The following is a 20,825-nucleotide window of genomic DNA, read 5'->3' on the forward strand; positions in this document are numbered from 1 at the left end:
TATAGATTACCGCCTTCTAAATAAGATCACGGTTAAATTTCAGTACCCCTTGCCATTGTTATCTGATTTGTTTGCTCGGATTAAGGGGGCTAGTTGGTTCACCAAGATAGATCTTCGTGGTGCGTATAATCTGGTGCGAATCAGGCGAGGAGATGAATGGAAAACTGCATTTAATACGCCCGAGGGTCATTTTGAGTATCTAGTGATGCCATTCGGACTTGCCAATGCTCCATCAGTGTTTCAGTCCTTTATGCATGACATCTTCCGAGAGTACCTGGATAAATTCCTGATTGTGTACTTGGATGACATTTTGATCTTCTCGGATGATTGGGAGTCTCATGTGAAGCAGGTCAGAACAGTTTTTCAGGTCCTGCGTGCTAATTCTTTGTTTGTGAAGGGATCAAAGTGTCTCTTTGGTGTGCAGAAGGTTTCATTTTTGGGGTTCATCTTTTCCCCTTCTACTATCGAGATGGATCCTGTTAAGGTCCAAGCCATCCATGATTGGACTCAGCCGACATCTCTGAAAAGTCTGCAAAAGTTCCTGGGCTTTGCTAAGTTTTATCGTCGCTTCATCTGCAATTTTTCTAGTATTGCCAAACCATTGACCGATTTGACCAAGAAGGGTGCTGATTTGGTTAATTGGTCTTCTGCTGCTGTGGAAGCTTTTCAAGAGTTGAAGCGTCGTTTTTCTTCTGCCCCTGTGTTGTGTCAACCAGATGTTTCTCTTCCGTTCCAGGTCGAGGTTGATGCTTCTGAGATTGGAGCAGGGGCTGTTTTGTCGCAGAGAGGTTCTGATTGCTCAGTGATGAAACCATGCGCTTTTTTTTCCAGGAAGTTTTCGCCTGCTGAGCGAAATTATGATGTGGGCAACCGAGAGTTGCTGGCCATGAAGTGGGCATTCGAGGAGTGGCGTCATTGGCTTGAAGGAGCTAAGCATCGCGTGGTGGTATTGACTGATCATAAGAACTTGACTTATCTTGAGTCTGCTAAGCGGTTGAATCCTAGACAGGCTCGTTGGTCGCTGTTTTTTGCCCGTTTTGACTTTGTGATTTCGTACCTTCCGGGCTCTAAAAATGTGAAGGCGGATGCTCTGTCTAGGAGTTTTGTGCCCGACTCTCCGGGTTTGTCTGAGCCGGCGGGTATCCTCAAGGAAGGAGTAATTGTGTCTGCCATCTCCCCTGATTTGCGGCGGGTGCTGCAAAAATTTCAGGCTAATAAACCTGATCGTTGTCCAGCGGAGAGACTGTTTGTCCCTGATAGGTGGACCAATAAAGTTATCTCTGAGGTTCATTGTTCGGTGTTGGCTGGTCATCCTGGAATCTTTGGTACCAGAGAGTTGGTGGCTAGATCCTTTTGGTGGCCGTCTCTGTCGCGGGATGTGCGTGTTTTTGTGCAGTCCTGTGGGATTTGTGCTCGGGCTAAGCCCTGCTGTTCTCGTGCCAGTGGGTTGCTTTTGCCCTTGCCGGTCCCGAAGAGGCCTTGGACACATATCTCTATGGATTTTATTTCTGATCTTCCCGTTTCTCAAAAGATGTCAGTCATTTGGGTGGTCTGTGATCGCTTTTCTAAGATGGTCCATCTGGTACCCTTGTCTAAATTGCCTTCCTCCTCTGATTTGGTGCCATTGTTCTTCCAGCATGTGGTTCGTTTACATGGCATTCCAGAGAATATCGTTTCTGACAGAGGTTCCCAGTTTGTTTCAAGGTTTTGGCGAGCCTTTTGTGGTAGGATGGGCATTGACTTGTCTTTTTCCTCAGCTTTCCATCCTCAGACTAATGGCCAGACCGAACGAACCAATCAGACCTTGGAAACATCTGAGATGCTTTGTTTCTGCCGATCAGGATGACTGGGTGTCCTTTTTGCCTTTGGCTGAGTTCGCCCTTAATAATCGGGCCAGCTCGGCTACCTTGGTTTCGCCATTTTTCTGCAATTCTGGGTTCCATCCTCGTTTCTCTTCAGGACAGGTTGAGTCTTCGGACTGTCCTGGTGTGGATACTGTGGTGGACAGGTTGCAGCAGATTTGGACTCATGTAGTGGACAATTTGACCTTGTCCCAGGAGAAGGCTCAACGTTTCGCTAATCGCAGATGCCGTGTGGGTCCCCGACTTCGTGTTGGGGATCTGGTTTGGTTATCTTCTCGTCATATTCCTATGAAGGTTTCCTCTCCTAAGTTTAAACCTCGTTTCATTGGTCCGTATAAGATTTCTGAGGTTCTTAATCCTGTGTCTTTTCGTCTGACCCTTCCAGATTCTTTTTCCATACATAACGTATTCCATAGGTCATTGTTGCGGAGATACGTGGCACCTATAGTTCCATCTGTTGATCCTCCTGCCCCGGTTTTGGTGGAGGGGGAATTGGAGTATATTGTGGAGAAGATTTTGGATTCTCGTGTTTCTAGACGGAAACTCCAGTATCTGGTTAAATGGAAGGGTTATGCTCAGGAAGATAATTCCTGGGTTTTTGCCTCTGATGTCCATGCTCCCGATCTTGTTCGTGCCTTTCATGTGGCTCATCCTGGTCGGCCTGGGGGCTCTGGTGAGGGTTCGGTGACCCCTCCTCAAGGGGGGGGTACTGTTGTGAATTCTGTGGCAGAGCTCCCTCCTGTGGTCACAAGTGGTACTTCGGCTGATTCTCTCTGTGAGCTTCTGTTGGTGGAGGGAAGTGGTACTGCGGCTTCTGAGTTTCCTCCCTCAGGTGATCTGGTGAGGTCGTTAGGTGCTTCTCTACTTAACTCCACCTAATGCTTTGATCCTGGCTTCCTGTCAATGTTCCAGTGTCGGACTTGCTTTTCCCTGGATCATTCCTGTGGCCTGCTGCTCTGCATAGCTAAGTTCTTCTTTGCTATTTGTTTGCTATTTTTTTCTGTCCAGCTTGTCTAATCTGTTGCTGGTAGCTCTGGGACGCAAAGGGTGTACCTCCGTGCCGTTAGTTCGGTACGGAGGGTCTTTTTGCCCCCTTTGCGTGGTTTTCTTTAGGGTTTTGTGTAGACCGCAAAGTTACCTTTCTATCCTCGCTCTGTTAAGAAAGTCGGGCCTCACTTTGCTGAATCTATTTCATCTCTACGTTTGTCTTTTCATCTTAACTCACAGTCATTATATGTGGGGGGCTGCCTTTTCCTTTGGGGTATTTCTCTGAGGCAAGTTAGGCTTATTTTCTATCTTCAGGCTAGTTAGTTTCTCAGGCTGTGCCGAGTTGCATAGGCAGAGTTAGGCGCAATCCACGGCTGCCTCTAGTGTTGTTTGGAGAGGATTAGGGATTGCGGTCTGCAGAGTTCCCACGTCTCAGAGCTCGTTCAATGATTTTGGGTTATTGTCAGATCACAGTATGTGCTCTGACCGCTATGTCTATTGTGGTACTGAATTGCCTTTCATAACAACACCCCTAATCCTAATCTCAATCCTAACCCTAATCCCAATACACCCCTAACCCTAATCCCAACCCTAACCTTAACCCTAATCCCAAACCTAACCCTAATCCCAAACGTAACCCTAATGCCAACCCTAACCCTAATACCAACCCTAATCCAAGCCCTAACCCTAATCCCAACTCTAACCCTAACTTTAGCCGCAACCCTAGCCCTAACTTTAGCCCCAACCCTAACCCTAACTTTAGCCGCAACCCTAACTTTAGCCCCAACCCTAACCCTAACTTTAGCCCCAACCCTAACTTTAGCCCCAACCCTAACCCTAACTTTAGCCCCAACCCTAACCCTAAATTTATCCCCAACCCTATCCCTAAATTTAGCCCCAACCCTAACCCTAAGGCTACTTTCACACTTGCGTCGTGTGGCATCCATCGCAATCGGTCGTTTTGGACAAAAAACGGATCCTGCAAATGTGCACGCAGGATGCCTTTTTTGCCCATAGACTTGTATTGCCGCACGGCCACACGTCGCGTCCGTCGTGCACTGGATCCGTTGTGTTTTGGCGGACAGTCGTCACAAAAAAAGTTTAATGTAACCTTTTTTTTGTACGTCGCGTCCGCCATTTCCGACCGCGCATGCGTGGCCGTAACTCTGCCCCCTCCTCCTCAGGACATAGACTGGGCAGCAGATGCGTTGAAAAACTGCATCCGCTGCCCACGTTGTGCACAATTTTCACAACGTGCGTCGGTACATCAGCCCGACGCATTGCGACGTCCCCGTACCGACACAAGTGTGAAAGAAGCCTAACCCTAGCCCTAACCCTAAATTTAGCCCCAACCAACCCTAAATTTAGCCACAACCCTAACCCTAATTTTAGTCCCAACTCCTCTAGCTGCCGGCCGGCCATTTTCTTTCCCGATGAAGAAGCCGGCAGGCAGGAGGGGACGCAGGAGGATCCAGGGACACCGGTAAGTATGACAGGGTCCCCGAATCCCCCTATTTATCTGTCCTCTGATGTGCGATCATATCAGAGGACAGAGAATGACAGATCGCTTTTTTTTTTTTGCGACCGCCGGTAAACAGTTAATTACCGGCGATCCCAAAACAGGGGTTGGTAAAAACCGACCCTGATCATGTTCTTTGGGGTCTTGGCTACCCCTAAGCTTTGCTATAGGACAATAACTACTTTGTGGAAAAATGTTAAGCAATTTATAAAGCATTGCAATTCACTAAAACACGTGGAGAAATATCTGGAAGTGCAAACTGTAGTGGTATATATTTAATTATCAGAACAGAAAGTTTTAGTAATTGTGTTTTTAGTAATTTTGTTTGGTATCACAAACAAAATCTTCTGTTGCATATTACTATGGGCTTGGGTTTTGCAAACATGACAGGTACTGCTGGACCCAAATAGCATTATAGATAGATAGATAGATAGATAGATACATGCAAATATAAAAATACAGAAAAACAGCAGCACTGCCTAAATGGGTGTCCCCCCAAAGAGGCAAAGAGTCCTATCTAAGTTTCCTTTAAAAAAGCTGAAAAGTAGCTATTGTTGGTGAATAAAGGTTCCCTACTTTTTCACTATTTTGAATGAGTTGCCTCCTTTTTTGGATTTTCTTACAGTCATTTCCGTAAGTATTGGCACCCTTGAAAGTGTTCCAGGAAATCAAGTATTTCTCGCAGAAAATTATTACAATTACACATGTTTATTTCCTGTGTATTGGAACAACACAAATAAAATGGAGATAAAAAGGCAAATTGGACAAAAATTTCACACAAAATCCCCCAAAATAACCTGGACAAATCTGTTGGCACCCTTAACTTAATATTTTTTTGCACACACTTTGCAATAACTAAATGCAATCAATCGCTTCCTTAAACCATCAACAAGCTTCTTACATTTCTCAACTGCAATTTTGAGAGCTGCGCCTTTTTTGGGGGGCTGTGGGCTGTTATTTTTCGGCTTGGGGGGGCCTATATCCGTGGCTCCTTTCCAGCCTGAGACAACCAGCCTCCAGCTGCCTGCTTTAGCTAGGCTGGTGTCAAAAATGGGGAGGGATCCAACGTTTTTAAAAAAAATTATTTATTTAAATAATTAAAAAAATATGGCGTGGAGACGCCTCAATTCTTCATAACCAGCCTTGCTGAAGCTGACAGCTGCAGCCCCCAGCTGTGAGTTTTGCCTGGCTGGTTATCAAAAAATACAGGGCAATCCATACCAGGTTTTTTTTTTTGCACATGGGAGTGCGACAAACACACAGCATTCGGGGGGGCCGAACGTGAACAGTAACAAGGACTTCCTGGTGGAGTCCATGTTCGGCGTCCGTGCCTGAACAGCAGGTGTTCGGTACAGCCACTGAACTTTACTGTACAGGTTCGGACATCGCTATATGTCGGTCATGCAATCCCTACCACAATATCAAAATGCAAGCAATATATATGCATATATTTTATGCCTACACAGTTCATAGAAGGAGGATGCACCATTATTCTTCATATTGCCAACTCTACTCTAGGCTTTTCCTTCCAAGGACTATGGGCACATCATTACAAGTGAGACATCTGTAATGTTATTTCACACTAGCTAGAAAGATAGCACTTCACAGCATGACTCTAAAGTAGGAAGAATTTATCTGCTTTTCTCGTTACAACAAAAATCCCTTTTGGGTGAAAACTATTGATTTGAAGGTTAAATAAATTCATCTCGCTGGGCCCCTGTGTAATTTAAAGTAAGTTGGCCTTGGGAATCTTTCTGACATTTTTAACATGAGCCGCTCACGTCAGTTTTTATCAAGGAAATAACATAAGAACTCCAAGGAGTTTTTTTTACGGTGTGATCATTATTAATTATAGGATTTCTTAATGGGTTATGCCATGTCAATTCCTTGTGGCATGGTTAAGTGACGTTTAAATTAACAGGCTATAGTCAACTATGTGAAACGGATCTTCTATACACTTCTGACTAGCAGATTGTGCTTTTACCATAGGCTATGGGAATCACGAGAGGTTTTATAATAACCTGCAGGAAAATACGCTAAATCAACTCAATTTGTCCTGACAGTAAATTTAAAGACCGAGTTCATGTTCAGAATTCCCTAAAACCTCTTGAATAACCTGCTGGAGCAATATGTGTATATACAGTAACACCTATAATAGAAAGTATACATACATATATGCAATTTAATTTTGTGATAATACTTTGTTCATTCACTTTTCATTTTGTTAATAAAAATAGAGTAGAAATCTAAATTTGTTATGGTTGGCGGAACGCACAGAGTATATATATGTGTATATATATATATATATGTAATAATAGGTGTGTTCGCAACCCGGGGTCCACTGTGCAGGAGCGTAACCTGCTGCTAGAATCGGCGGCACTATATGGCGGTGTAAGCGAACTATGTTACTTCACAGAATCGCATAGATAGGAAAACGCTATGCCCTGTTAACCTCACAGAGGATCACAGCTACCTAACTGAGCAGAGAGCAACCAGTGGTCACGCAGTCAGCAAAGCACACAAAACTCCTCACCGGAGGTGCCAATATTCTAGGGGCTTATTTCGGCCAAGACCTGAATTCAAACATAAACATCCTCACCAGAGGTGCCGGTATTCTAGGGGCTTATTTCAGCCAAGACCTGAATTCAAACACATAAACATCCTCACCAGAGGTGCCGGTATTCTAGGGGCTTATTTCAGCCAACCCTGACCTCATGCAGGCATGACGACTAAAGCAGCAAGCTCATGACATAGGTTGATACTAGCACATGGCCGTGCGGCCATGCAAACCTTTTATAGCTGCAGCAGACAAGGACCCTCCTAGTGGTCCAATAGGAACCGCAACAGGACCTAAGCATGTGACCCCCGACCTCCAATGGGAGGTCGTCCCGTGGGCATGCTCAGTATGGGAAAAGCAGGACTTAGTCCCAGAAAGACCTGCTTGCTGCTGAACATTGCTGGCTACAAAAGGTAGAGCCTGGAAGGGTAGTAGTAACCAGTCGTACAGTATCAGTCTGAGCCAGACGTTGGGACCGACGTCTCCGTTGAGCAGGCTCCACTGCGGCTGGAGGAGAATGGGAGACCGCAGCAGACATGGTTCGAGATTCCCCCTGTGTAGCGGCAGGAACTCGACACCTAACATAAATTGACCATTATTTGGTGTGAGCGCCCTCGCATTCAAAAAAAGAATCAATTCTTCTAGGTACATTAACTTAATAGTTTTTGAAGCACCCAGTGTTTGCAGGGATTTCATCTGGGTTCTCCAGTTTCCTCCCACACTCCAAACACATCCTGATACTGAATGCCGATAATGTCTGTGAAATGCTGTGAAATTAATGGTACTATATAAGTGAGTAAACTAAAAAAAACTCAGCCAGGAGGTTGTTCCAAACATCTTGGATAACTAACCACATATTTTCTTTGGATGTAGGTCTTCCGTTTCCTCATATAATCCAAGATAGACCTGATGTTGAGATCAGGATTTGGGCCATATCATCACTTCCAGGATCCATGCTCTTCTTTCATGTCACAGGTCATACACCATGCCAAGACTGTGCACAATAACAAGACACAAGGTAGTTATGTTGCAATAGGAAGGTCTCTCCCAGGAAAAGATTTCAAAACGAACTGGGTTTTCAAGATGTGATGTTCAAGCGCTTTTGAAGAATCATCAAGAAATGGGTAATGTTGAGGATCATCGACGCAGTGGTTGGCCATGAAAACTTAGTGGAAAAGATGAAGGACACATAATGCTTACTTCCTTTCAAAATCGGAAGATGTCCAGCAGTGCAATAAGCTCAAAATTGCATGGAACCATTGGGACTCAGTTACACACACCTACTATTTGGAGAAGTCTAGGCAGCTTTTGCCCAAAAAACATATCTTTGACAAGGAAACAAGGCTAAGTGACTCAGCTATCCATGAAAACATAGGAACTGGGGAGTAGAAAAATGACAGCAAGTGCTTTAGACTAATGAGTCAAAATGTGAAATATGTGACAGTACCAGAGGCGGTTTGTTTGCCAAAAGGCTGGAGATCGGCACAATAATGTAGGCAACAGTGAAGCATGGTGGAGGTTCCTTACAAATTTGTATTTCAACAAATGGAAGTGGAGATTTGGTCAGGATAGATGGTGCTCTCGATGCATAGAAATACAGGCAAATATTTATCCATCATGCAATTTCATCACACAGGTGTCTGATTGGCTTCAAACTTATTCTGCACCAGAACAACGACCCCAAACATACAGCCAATGTCATTAAGAATTAGGATCTGTACCAGCTTATATCCACAAAGGACCTTCGATTCTCCAAGATGTTTAGAACAACCTTTCTGCAGAGTTCCTTCTACAACTGTGGGGGCCATAGAATCACTTTCAGGATAAAAAAAATAAATTTCAGTTCACATTTTAGTAGCTTCCTCTACAAGCTGACAGCTGAATGACCTGTTATGTGACCTTACATTAACTTCTGGTCTACTGTGAATGTGATTTTGTCCAGCAATGTAGACATTTTTAATCCTTAAAATAAGTTTTCCCTCGATTAGTCCCATAAATAAAAGGGCAGCAGTCATACATGAGCATGGCTTGACATTTAATTGTGATTAAGAAAGAATGTGAGGTCGGGTGGGATATCTGTTCTTGTAATCTGGGGCTAATAGTAGTGGGGTCCGAGGAGATCAGAACATTTATCACAAATACTCTGGATGGGTCATAAATGTCTTTTGGCGATAAAACCCTTTTACAACTCATACAGAGAAAGACACACCTAGAGTAAAAATTTCCAGAGAGAAAAACATTTTAACGGGTCACTATAACTTACAACAAAATGGGCTGTCTAAAACTGTTAACATTTTTGACAAAGTGTAATCAGAGTTAAAGCATGCTCAACGAGCTGCATAGAGGAAGTAGTAAAATCTAAATTATAAAGTATCCTCCTCTTCTTTGATTTTACTGCGTTAATTAGTTCCTTGTCTAAACTAAATAAACGATTACTGTAAAATAAATAAACCACTTGCTCTGCCGGTTCAGGTATGTCTTCTAGTGATGCTACTCGCTTCTGACATCTTGCAAAAGGCTGAAGACTCCCCATCTAAACCATCACAACTTAAGTGAATCTCATAAATAGTGCTACTATACAGCTTCTTCACTGTATAATGAAGAGATACAGCGGATATAAAAAGGCTACACACTCCTAAAATGCAGAGTTTTTGTCATGTAAAAAAATCGTTCCAAAAGGCATGATTTCAGAACTTTTTCCATCTTTAACGTTGCAAATAATAAGTACAATTCAAATAAGAAAAAAATGAAATTCTTTTGCATGGAAAAATAAAAACTAACATAATGGGGTTGCATCAATATGCAAACTCTTAAACTAATATTTTGATGAAATACCCTTTGAATTTAAGGCAGCATTCTTGCATTATGGGTAGGAATTTATCTCATCTTTCCTCACTCTTCCTTGCAGTAGCGCTCCAAATCTGTCAGATTGCAAGGGTGTTTCCTGTGTACAGCGCCATCTTTAGGGCAACCTAAAGATTTTCCATTATAATCAAGTCTGGACTCTGGCTGGGCTATTGCTAAACTTTGATCTTCTTCTGGCTAAGCCATAGTTTTAATGATTTGGAGTTATGTTTCAAGTCGTTGTCATACTGAAATGTAAAATTCTTCTTCGGATCTTTAAAAGAGGCCTGAAAGTTTTGTTGCAAAACTAAAGCCTTAGTTTCAGATGCTGAAAAACAGTTCCAAAGCATAATGCTACCTCCTTCATGCTTCCCTGTGGGTATGTCGTTCTTCTGGTGATGTGCAGTGTTGACTTTGCACCAAACATACTTTTAGAATTATGGCCAAAAAGTTCAACCACGGTCTCATCAGACCATAACATATCTTATCACATGCTTTTGTCAGACTTGATGTATATTTAGCCATTTGTAAGAAAAGCCTTCCATCTTTCCACCCTACCCAACAGGTCAGACATATAACCCGTACTTGTTAGAAATTTTTGCAGCTCTTTTAAAGGAGAACCTGTCAGGTCCCCCTTGCCCTCAGAACCACCAACAGTTGTGTCTACCTATCTAAATTCCCTGCCTAACAGTCCCTTTATTACATTGGTCACATAGACAGATCTTTAGAAAAAGTATATCTAAAGTCAGTTTATGATATGTAGATGAATCCTTTGACTAGTCCATGGGGCGTTAGTTTCCTCAGACTAGTCGGCCCACTTAGCATGTTATCACGCACGCTTGAGGCTACTGAAAGCAGAGGACAAAGGGAAAATGCACTCTGGATACTGGGCGGTAATGTGTGGTGAAACTCCGCCCATAGCCCAGTCAATCAGGAGTGGTACGCGTGCTACTGGGTCACGCCCGGGTGATGCAAGGGAACTTGACGCGATGTCAGCGGCACCTGCAGCTGTGGCCACTTGCTGCCGAGTGAGCGGTCAGCAATAGCGCCACTCACAGGCACAGATGGCAACAAGAGGTATTTACAAAGGGTAAAGGTATATCTACCCTTTAAAGGTAGAAAAAGTTCTGAAATTATTATTCTCGGTACGTTTTGTTTTTACATGACAAAAACCTGGCATTTGATATCCGGGAGTGTAGACATTTTACATCCACTGTGCATATTTTCAGTGTAATTTCCTCATGGCTTTCAAAGTCTCTGCATAAAGGTAATCAATAGTGGGCATCATGGTTTACTTCCAACAAATAAAAATCAGTCCTGGTCATGTGATGAATGCGCGGTACATGGCTCATTACATTAGTTATCACAGATCTGTCCTGTAATGAGCCACCGTTATGTATGATCATCACATGCACAGGACAAATTAGAATGTAGACGGCCATCTTATAGCCAACGACCCTCGCTGAAGATAAGGCTTATTAATGTCCTGCAGAATTTTCAAGTTAGATTCACTATTATGGTGTAGATCACATTAAAGTCATCGTACAGGTAGCGCCCCTGCTTTCCATTCTTCATTCTCCAGCTCCGTCAACTCTTTATTGCAGTCCAGGCAAGGCTATCAGTCACACGGCAATAGCAGTGTATGTCCACCATAGTGCCATGCCTCGGGATTCAATCTGGTGGTCCTGTGCCGTTGTTGGCATCTCTGCTGAGCCACAGCAGGCTCTATCAGTTTCTAGGTGCTGATTACCTTTTGCCTTTGTCCATTCCTTTCACACAGCAGGTGTTTTTGATTTGTCATCTAACCTGTCCTATCACACTACAGGTGCTACTATTAAAACCTTCTCCCTGCTGGTCTTCTCTGCTGGTGATAGTCTTTGGTGGATTATGCTTGGAGTTCTAGTTCTACTTCTGAGTATCTAGGCCAGTCACATAAGTGTACTCCTGGGGTATATTTCTTATGCTGTACTCCCCATCGATTGCTTAGGGCAGTGTTCCCCAACTCCGACACTCAAGAGCCACCAACAGGTCACGTATTCAGGATTTCCTTAGTATTGCCCAGGTGATCAGTGCATTACCTGGAAAGGCAAGAACTCCATCACCTGTGCAATACTAAGGAAATCCTTTAAACAAAACCTGTTGGTGGCTCTTGAGGACCGGAGTTGGGGAGCACTGTAATATTAGCTACAAGATACACTCGAAGGCCTTTCAGGGAACCACGTCCGAGTTGTCTTCTCTAGTTTTACAGTCAGGGTTTATCCAGGTCGCGCTGGAGCCACTAGGGCCTGCGTTACTTGATACTATAATCTGTACTGGAACCGGGTGGTGTTTGTGCATTTTTTTCACAGTTAGATACTTTATACCCATGTTCCCAACATGCGTGCATAACACATATGAATTTAGCGAGATCCTGATACATATGGAAATGGCATCCATAAAGCCCCATTCATACAAGTGAAGCCACTATGGCCTCTATTGGAATCTGTCATTTTACTGTATGGAATAGCGTAGCAGAATGAACTATTCCATAAAGTGGAATGAAGTAAAAAACAAAACACAAGTATACCGCGAGGTATATGAAATCCCACGGGTGATTAATACATCCATATTTAATCCGTTACCAGTTTCCGATAAATTTATACATTGAGAGTTTTCCTGACGCAGTGTGAAAAGAGCCTAAATGAGCACAATTTTGCAAACTAGATTATGCCAACCTAATGTAGGTAGGAATATGACTGTAGTCGGTTTACCGCCAACTCTTTTCATTTGTTATTAACAGTGAATCTGTTCTATGTGAAGTCCGGGATCGGCAGGTGGTATTTGAAGCTTATCTCCTCTAATTCTTTTTCCCTAGAAACTAACCAATAACCCCCCACATATGTAACATTGCGGCAGTACAGAAAAAGTATGGATTCAAAAAAAAAAAAGAAAAAAGAAAAAAAAAAGAGAATCTTTTTAAATAGCATTAATTCTTACCAACTCCAGCGTTTATTGATTCTGCATCTATTTCCTCAGCCTTTTTCTTTGCCACTTTAGCTAGTGCCCATTCACCCTTATCTAGTGCAAGGTAATGGATGTCCTTTGGAAATAAAGCAAAATAAAAGATTAATCTAAAATGAATCTTGGGCGCACAACAAAGAAGAATTTCAAAGAAAAAGAATCTTTTATTGCCCAGATCACAGAACATAGACAGGACTGATGAACCCACAGTTAAGTTTTAATTTTCTCAATTTTCATTCTTCCGCGATGCAAATGTATCATCTTACGCACGCCTTATCTCCAGCCAGGCAATCAAACACATTTCACGAAGTAAAAAGCATATATTTTACTTGCCAGCTTATGCTGCACTTTCTGACCAACCTATGCCTTTGAAAAGTCAACTGCTGGAGTCTGTAATTTTTGACAAAGACACCTTTGAATATACGTTATATGCTATCCAAATTTAGACCATCTCAGGCCTTTAATTGAGGTCCAATGGGAATGTAATGGAATTGCTGGGAGATATTTAATAACGCAAAACTGCTTAAATAAAGGAACCCAATTTATTTAACCGTAGAAACAACAGATTTATCACCAGTGACGCAAAGGGAAATATACAGCAATTATATTCCTATTATCAAATTGCCCCTTTTAGAGATGGAATTCAGCAGACTCCTAGATGGCACCAAGAATTCTTCTTACACTTTTTCACCCCAATATTGGGCAATTTGGGAAAAAGATTTTTAGGAGCACAACATGTTTGCTGGATAGTATTGGAAGTATGTCTTGTAGATGTCAAACACTGGTCAACGGATTCATCCATACTGCAAACTGTGAAATTCAGGATGCCAGAAATGCGAACACGGTTCTACAATAACCATATCTTCTGTATAAGGATCTATTCACGCGTGTCAGATCAGACACAGATTTGGAAATAGGTTCTGCCCAGAAATTGGCAACAAAACTGACGACAGTCCCCATTTTGTCAATCCAAGTCACATGCTACGGAAAATTTCGATGCAGATTTTTGCCTGTTCTGTGAACTCTGAGGATGTTGTACAGGAAAGCCAGAGATTAGCCATACTAAATGGCAAAAATGCGCATCCTAGGCAGAAATCAAAGTCAGCTTTCTGCAAGTGGAAATAAATGCTGCCGTGTGAACGTGACCCTACACGGTAGGTACATTACTAATGTAATATTCCAGGTCGATTAGTAATTGCGCACATCATCAAGGCTCTCATAATGCACATGTACAGTTCATTTTGAGAATAACCTGTTAAAACAAGAAAAAAAATACTGTACAGAGATAAAAAAGAATAATTACTACTGTAATTAGAGAAATTAGTTTGGTTCTATTGACTCTTTTTCTAACCCACTAAAGTAACGTTATTTTGGATCAACTCATCGGATCGTTCTCAATGGTCAGGTTACCCTATAGGATCCCTAAGGCTATGTGCACACGTCAGAATTCCTTGCAGAAATTTACTGAACAAAACCGGACATTTCCTGCAAGAAATCCGCATGCGTTTTTTTTCCCGTTTTTTTTTTGCGGATTTTTTGCATTTTTTTCCAGAGGTTCCCAATGCAATAATATAGTGGGAAATCCGCAACAAATCTGCAAATTAATGAACATGCTGTGTTTTTTACCACAATGCGTTTTTTTTTCACGGGAACAAACGTAACATATGCACAAAAATTGAGTAATGCATTATAAATGATGGGATGCAAATGTATGCGGTTTAAAGCGTTTTTATAGTGAAAAAACGTGGAAAAAAACCCGCGAAAAATCCTGAACGTGTGCACACAGCCTAAGGATTATTAGATCATTAAAGAGTACTTATGTTCATTATGTTAAAGATTTCAGCAAACACATCCGTGAAAAGGTTCCCTAAAGGTTTTCTTCCCATTGTTATGTAGCCATGCATACAATTAGATGTGGAGCGGGAACATGCTGGGAAAGAAGCAATGGCTGCATTGGCTGTGACTACCTGACCTCCCTGGGATATTGTGGATAAGGGTCTTCTGAAACAAAAACCTCACGTAGTGCTTTGTGAAAAGCCACTAAAGACGTGGATAATTTGACTTTTGAAGCTAATTTAGTGGGAGGGATGAAATGTAAAACGTCTAGAAGTCCATGTTGCATCATTATCCCTCTATAATGTAAGGGCAAACGAGTTCATAATATGTCACGTTAATGGTGATGTACAAGACACACTAGGCGCCGTCGAAATCCCAAGGACAGAGACAGGCATCTATAAAGATTGCCACAGGGGGAAAGAGTTTCTAAGAAGTGAACATACAATTTTTTTACCAAAATTAAATATGAGCATACATTAGTACAACAATTAGTTACATCTAAACCGGCAACTTACAAACTTTTAAAGGTGTTTTCCAGTGTCAGAATAGCCACAGCCGTTAATATCCGATAGTTTGGGCCCAGTCTCATCATCATCAGCTTTTTTAAAGGGCTGAGATACTCTGCAAGAACAGCAACCCCTTCTGCTCTGCTCGCATAGCACCCTTCAAATAGCTAGGAGTGGAAACTTCGAGAATCGGACCATCGTCAATCAGACATTGGTGGCCGCTCCTAAGGAAATTAAATCAATATTCTGAACCTTGAAAACCCCTTGGATGAATTCAGCACTACCATAATATGGAGGAAAGTGCGGCAAAGCAGGGGTTGTTGGTAGCGTTTGACATATTCATCAACTGGTGTGCAGTTTTGGGGAAGACAGAATATCCTACACTCTGTAATTTAACCCTGGAGTTTATTGCCAGCATCATTTAACATTTCCAATAAATGTATCCAGCACTCTGACATGAGATGTATAAAGGAATTATCAAAAAAATGCACCCTGGTAATAAACTATATTCGATAATCACATAAAGCTGGGAGTTGCCAAATATATGCCCCAAACCCAAGCAACAGTATTCCTATACAGCTCACATGTCTGCCATCGAATCCCACAGCAAAAAGAAAAATAAATCCTAATAATAACATAATTTTTTTTTTTATATAGCGCCAATATTTTCTGCAACACTTTACTAACAACACTTTACTAACTGTAAAGTTATAGAAAATATTGGCGCTAATATTGGCACTTATAAAAAACACAAAAACAAAAAGTATTCTGACATATACCAGGCAAAAATATACTTATGTGGGTTTGTCAGTATGGATCAGGGCTCCTGGAATATCACAGGTGATGTGAGTGGGGCCCATGCAGTATGATAGCGATACGTAGCACTGCAGGACAAGATGGATTTTTTCTTCCCTTTAATAGTCTGCTATTTTTGTAACACTTTTTTTAATGTTTTCTTATACTTATTACATTCCATTAACCATTTTTAAACAGTGCCTTAAAAGGTATTTATGCCCCATGAACTTTTCCACATTTTTTCACATTATACCCACAAACCTAAATGTATTTTATTGTGATTTTATGTGACATGCCAACACAAAGTTGCAATTATTTTTGAAGTGTAAATTAAATGATACATGGTTTTCTAATTATTTGAAAAGTATAAATCTGAAAATTGTTCCAACATTTACATTCAGCACCCTGTAGTCTGACAACTCTAAATAAAATCCTGAGTGACCAATTGCCTCCAGAAGTCACATAACTAGTAATTATGTGTGTAATTTATTCTCAATATATCTACAGCTGTTCTCTGAAGACCTCAGAGGTTTATTTAAGACTATTAGGGATCAAACAGCATCATCAAAAACAAGGAACACACTAGACAAGTCAAGTATAAAGTTGTGGAGAAGAGTAAGGCAGGGTTAGGTTATAAAAAAAGCCCAAGTTCTAATCTCATCTCACAGAGCATTGTTCAATCCATCATCCAAAAATGGAAGGAGTATGGCACAACTGTAAACCTACCAAAACATGGCTTTCCACCTAAACTGACATCCCAAGGAAGCAGAGAATAAGCCAAGAAGTTCATGGTCACTCTGGAGGATCTGCAGAGATCCACACCTCAGGTGGGAGAATCTGTCCACAGGACAACTATTGGTCATATAATTAACAAATATGGCCTTGATAACACAGTGGCAAGAAAAAAGCTATTTATGAAAGCAAACCTGTTTGCAAAAAGCAGTGTAGGGGACACAGCTAGCATGTAGAAAAAGGTGATCTGTTCAGATGAGACCAAAGTACAACTTTTTGGTTTAAATGCAAAACACTAAGTGTGATGGAAAATTAATGCTGCACATCATCCTGAAAACACCATCCCCACCGCCAAACATGACTATGGCAGAATCATTGTGTGGGGATGCTTTTCTTCAGTAGAGAGATGGAAAGTGGTCAGAGTTGAAAGGAAGATGGATAGGGTTAAATACAGGGCAATCCTGAAGAAAACCCTGGGCTGTAAATAACTTGAGACTGCGGTGCAGGTTCACCTTCTAGCAGGACAACAACCCTAAACACTAAACATACTGACAGAGCTACAATGGATGCTTTAGATCAAAGCATATTCATGTGTGTGAATGGCCCAGTCACAGTCCAGACCTAAACCCCATTGAGAATCTGGCAAGACTTGAAAATTACTGTTCACAGACACCTCCATCCAATCTCACTGAGCTAGAGCTATTTTGCAAACAAGAGTGGGCAAAAATGTCAGGCTCTATATTTTCAAAGCTGGTAGAGACATCCCCAAAAGACCTGCAATAGTAATTGAAGTGAAAGGTGGTCTTATAAAGTATTGACTCATGGTGGCTGAATACAAATGTTAGTCACAATTTTCAGATTTATATTTTTAAAATAATTAGAAAACCATGTATCATTTCCTTTGGGGGTGGCGGCGGTGGAGCAGGGTCACAGGAGGCCTTGTTCTATTCCTCAGGAAGCGGTCGGTGGCAGAAGTGGAGGAATGCTGCAGGCCCTGGGTGGAAGAAGTGGGTGCCCCAGTGGTACAATGTTGGGTGTCGGCGGAAAGGCAGAGTGGAATGCATTGCTTTCCTGGCGTCCATTTTCCTGAAGGCATAGGCCGATGGAGGCGGCGTATGCGCAGACTGGCATCTCAGCCATGGGCTTCAGGGAAATGGCTGTTGGTGGCGGCGCTTGCACAGATTGAGATTTCGGCTGGGCATTCAGTGGCCAGTCGGGAAAAGGGCAGTCGGGAAAGCAATGCACTCTGCCTCACCACCGAAAACAGACCCGCACAATTGCACCGCTACTGCCGCCACTGGTCTCCTTAGGAAGGGACCCTGCCTCCTGTAATCCAGCTCTACCACCGCCGCAGCCTCCTCATAAGCTACATTTAAATTATAAAACGTATCCCCCATTTCCCCCAAAAAGTTTTGGAGAGAAAATTTGTGTTGGTATATCACATAAAATACCAATAAATAAATTTAAGTTTAAATTACCATATATACTCGAGTATAAGCCGACCCCCCTAATTTTGCCACAAAAACTGGGAAAACTTAATGACTCGAGTATAAGCCAAGGGTGAGAAATGCAGCAGCTACTGGTAAATTTCAAAAATAAAAATAGATACCAATAAAAGTAAAATTAATTGAGGTATCAGTAGGTTAAGTATTTTTGAATATCCAAATTGAATCAGGAGCCCCATATAATGCTCCATACAAAATACACCCCATATAATGCTCCATAAAGTTTATGATGGGCCCCATAAGATGCTCCATAGAAAATGTGCCCCATATAATGCTGAATGTACGCATAAGCCGAGGGGGGTGTTTTCATCACAAAAAAATGTGCTGAAAAACTCGGCTTAAACTCGAGTATATATGGTAAGTTGAATGTATATTCTTTCTATGTACCTGTTTATACACTTATGATGTCTGAAACACTGAAACAGGTCTGATCTCAGATAGGTGTCTGGTTAGCTATTGTTTAGCTCAGCTGTTTCCTGAACTGAAATGTTGATACAGGGAAGAAAGAATTACAGGTGCTTCTCACAAAATCAGAATATCATCAAAAAGTTAATTTATTTCAGTTCTTTAATACAAAAAGTGAAACTCATATATTATATAGTCATTACAAACAGAGTGATCTATTTCAAGTGTTTATTTCTGTTAATGTTGATGATTATGGCATAAAGCCAATGTAAACCCAAAAGTCATTATCTGTGCTGACTTTGGTCTTGATAAAACACAGTGGACCTACACCAGCAGATGACATGGCTCCCCAAATCATCACTGATTGTGGGAAATTCACTCTAGACCTCAAGCAGCTTGGATTGTGGCCTCTCCACTCTTTCTCCAGACTCTGGGACCTTGATTTCCAAATTAAATGCAAAATGGACTTTCATCTGAAAACAACACAGTGGACCACTGAGCAACAGTCCAGATCTTTTTCTCCTTGGCCCAGGTAAGATGCTTCTGGAGTTGTCTATTGGTCATAAGTGGCTCAGCAGCAGTCCACTCCTTGTGAATCTCACCCAAATTATTGAGTGGCCTTTTCTAAACAATCCCTTGAAGGCTGTGGTTATTCCGGTTGCTTGTGCACCTTTTTCTACCACACTTTTTCCTTACACTCAACTTTCCATTAATACGCTTGGATACAGCACTCTGTGAACAGCCAGCTTCTGTAGCAATGACCTTTTGTGGCTTACCCTCCTTGTGGAGTGTGTCAATGACTGTCTTCTGTACATCTGTCAAGTCAGCAGTCTTCCCCATGATTGTGGAGCCTACTGAAACAGACTAAGGGACCTTTTTAAACGCTTAGGAAGCCTTTGCAGATGTTTTTTGCTTATTATTCTAATTTACTGAGATAATGACTTTTGGGTTATCATTGGCTGTAAGCCATAATCATCAACAATAACAGAAATAAACACTTGAAATAGATAACTCTGTTTGTAATGGCTCTATATAACATATGACTTTCACTTTTTGTATTGAAGAACTGAAGTAAATTTACTTTTTGATGATATTCTAATTTTGTAAGAAGCACGTGTATAGTCAGTTTTCTTCCTTTTAAAAAAATATAAAAAAAAACCCCTCATATTGATAAAATAAGTCAATATAACAATACCATTAACATACAACTTACCATGAACAGATCTCGAGCACCGATATCTACAGCAAGCAGAAAAGCCTTTTCAAATCGCTGATGTCTGGAAAAAAAGGAGAAAAAAAAAAAAATCGCTGAAAAGGTCTAATCTTCATAAATAAGACCTGGCGTATTCTATTCTAGCACCATACCTGAATAAATAAATCACCAACATATGGAGCATATACACCACCACAAACAAGTTTCTTAGAATAAAATTGTATTCTTTAATTAAACAAGCAGATAAAAACAGCCATCACTAAATTATTCATATACAAACAGAGCTATTCAAATAAGTCCACAGATGTCAAGATGTAAAGTAGCTGCAGATAAGACAAAAGACATGGGTATACATAATGTACAATCATCAGTAATATCCCCAATCAAGGTTTCAAATGAGACTAAAGTGCCTAGTGCATCAAAAATATAGGGATGACCACATCCTAAGTGTCCTGGCAGGAGATACTATTACAATACCCTGGAGAATTCTCCCTGTACTTCGGTCAGTGACCTTTTATAGAGAACTCTCTACCTACAGCACTGAGGGGTCATATGTATTAAAAAACGGTCTTACCCATGTTAGTGTCCTTCTGCAGCCTCGCGCCCCGACGCGCGTTTCGCTATGGCTTCCTCGGGGGCCAAGATAGTAAAACTATCCCCTTTGTCTTCTCTAAATAGTCCAAGATCCTTTGTGATTGGAGGCGCATGTGGCCGGTCAAACCGACACTGCGTGTTACATCAAACCCGGCGTCAAAATGGCTATGCAGCTCACGGGGAAATCCCCGATGACGTCACTGAGCCAAAAACGTCACAGAAAGACGGAAGTGACGTCGCGGCAATATCCGTGCCGGAGACATGCGCACAAGCCACAGGATCTAATAGTGTTTGGGAGCTCCGCAGGGTAGTACCCACATATATGGGTCGCATTAATCCCGATTTTCTATGATGGTATCTGTATTTGAGATTCTGTTCTTTATACATGAATACATAGTAAGAACTGTAAAGTACATCCATGTGGCATTGGTGCGGGTCTGGAAGATGTTACCTTTAGTAATGTTCTGAAC

The 20,825-nt window shown here is 41.7% G+C and overlaps 1 protein-coding gene across 1 annotated transcript in view; it reads right to left on the reverse strand.

Annotated features, from left to right (window-relative positions):
- Window positions 1-20,825, reverse strand: part of WDPCP (WD repeat containing planar cell polarity effector) — a 380,247-nt gene that overhangs the window by 127,004 nt on the left and 232,418 nt on the right. Inside the window, exons 13-14 of the mRNA XM_069768696.1 lie at window positions 19,762-19,825; window positions 12,746-12,848 (exon numbers count right to left, since the gene is read on the reverse strand). Coding sequence (XP_069624797.1) covers window positions 12,746-12,848; window positions 19,762-19,825 — 167 coding nt within the window. The remainder of the gene's footprint in view (window positions 1-12,745; window positions 12,849-19,761; window positions 19,826-20,825) is intronic.

Source organism: Ranitomeya imitator, chromosome 5 (genome assembly GCF_032444005.1).
Source record: "Ranitomeya imitator isolate aRanImi1 chromosome 5, aRanImi1.pri, whole genome shotgun sequence".
In the NCBI taxonomy this organism is placed as follows: domain Eukaryota; kingdom Metazoa; phylum Chordata; class Amphibia; order Anura; family Dendrobatidae; genus Ranitomeya; species Ranitomeya imitator.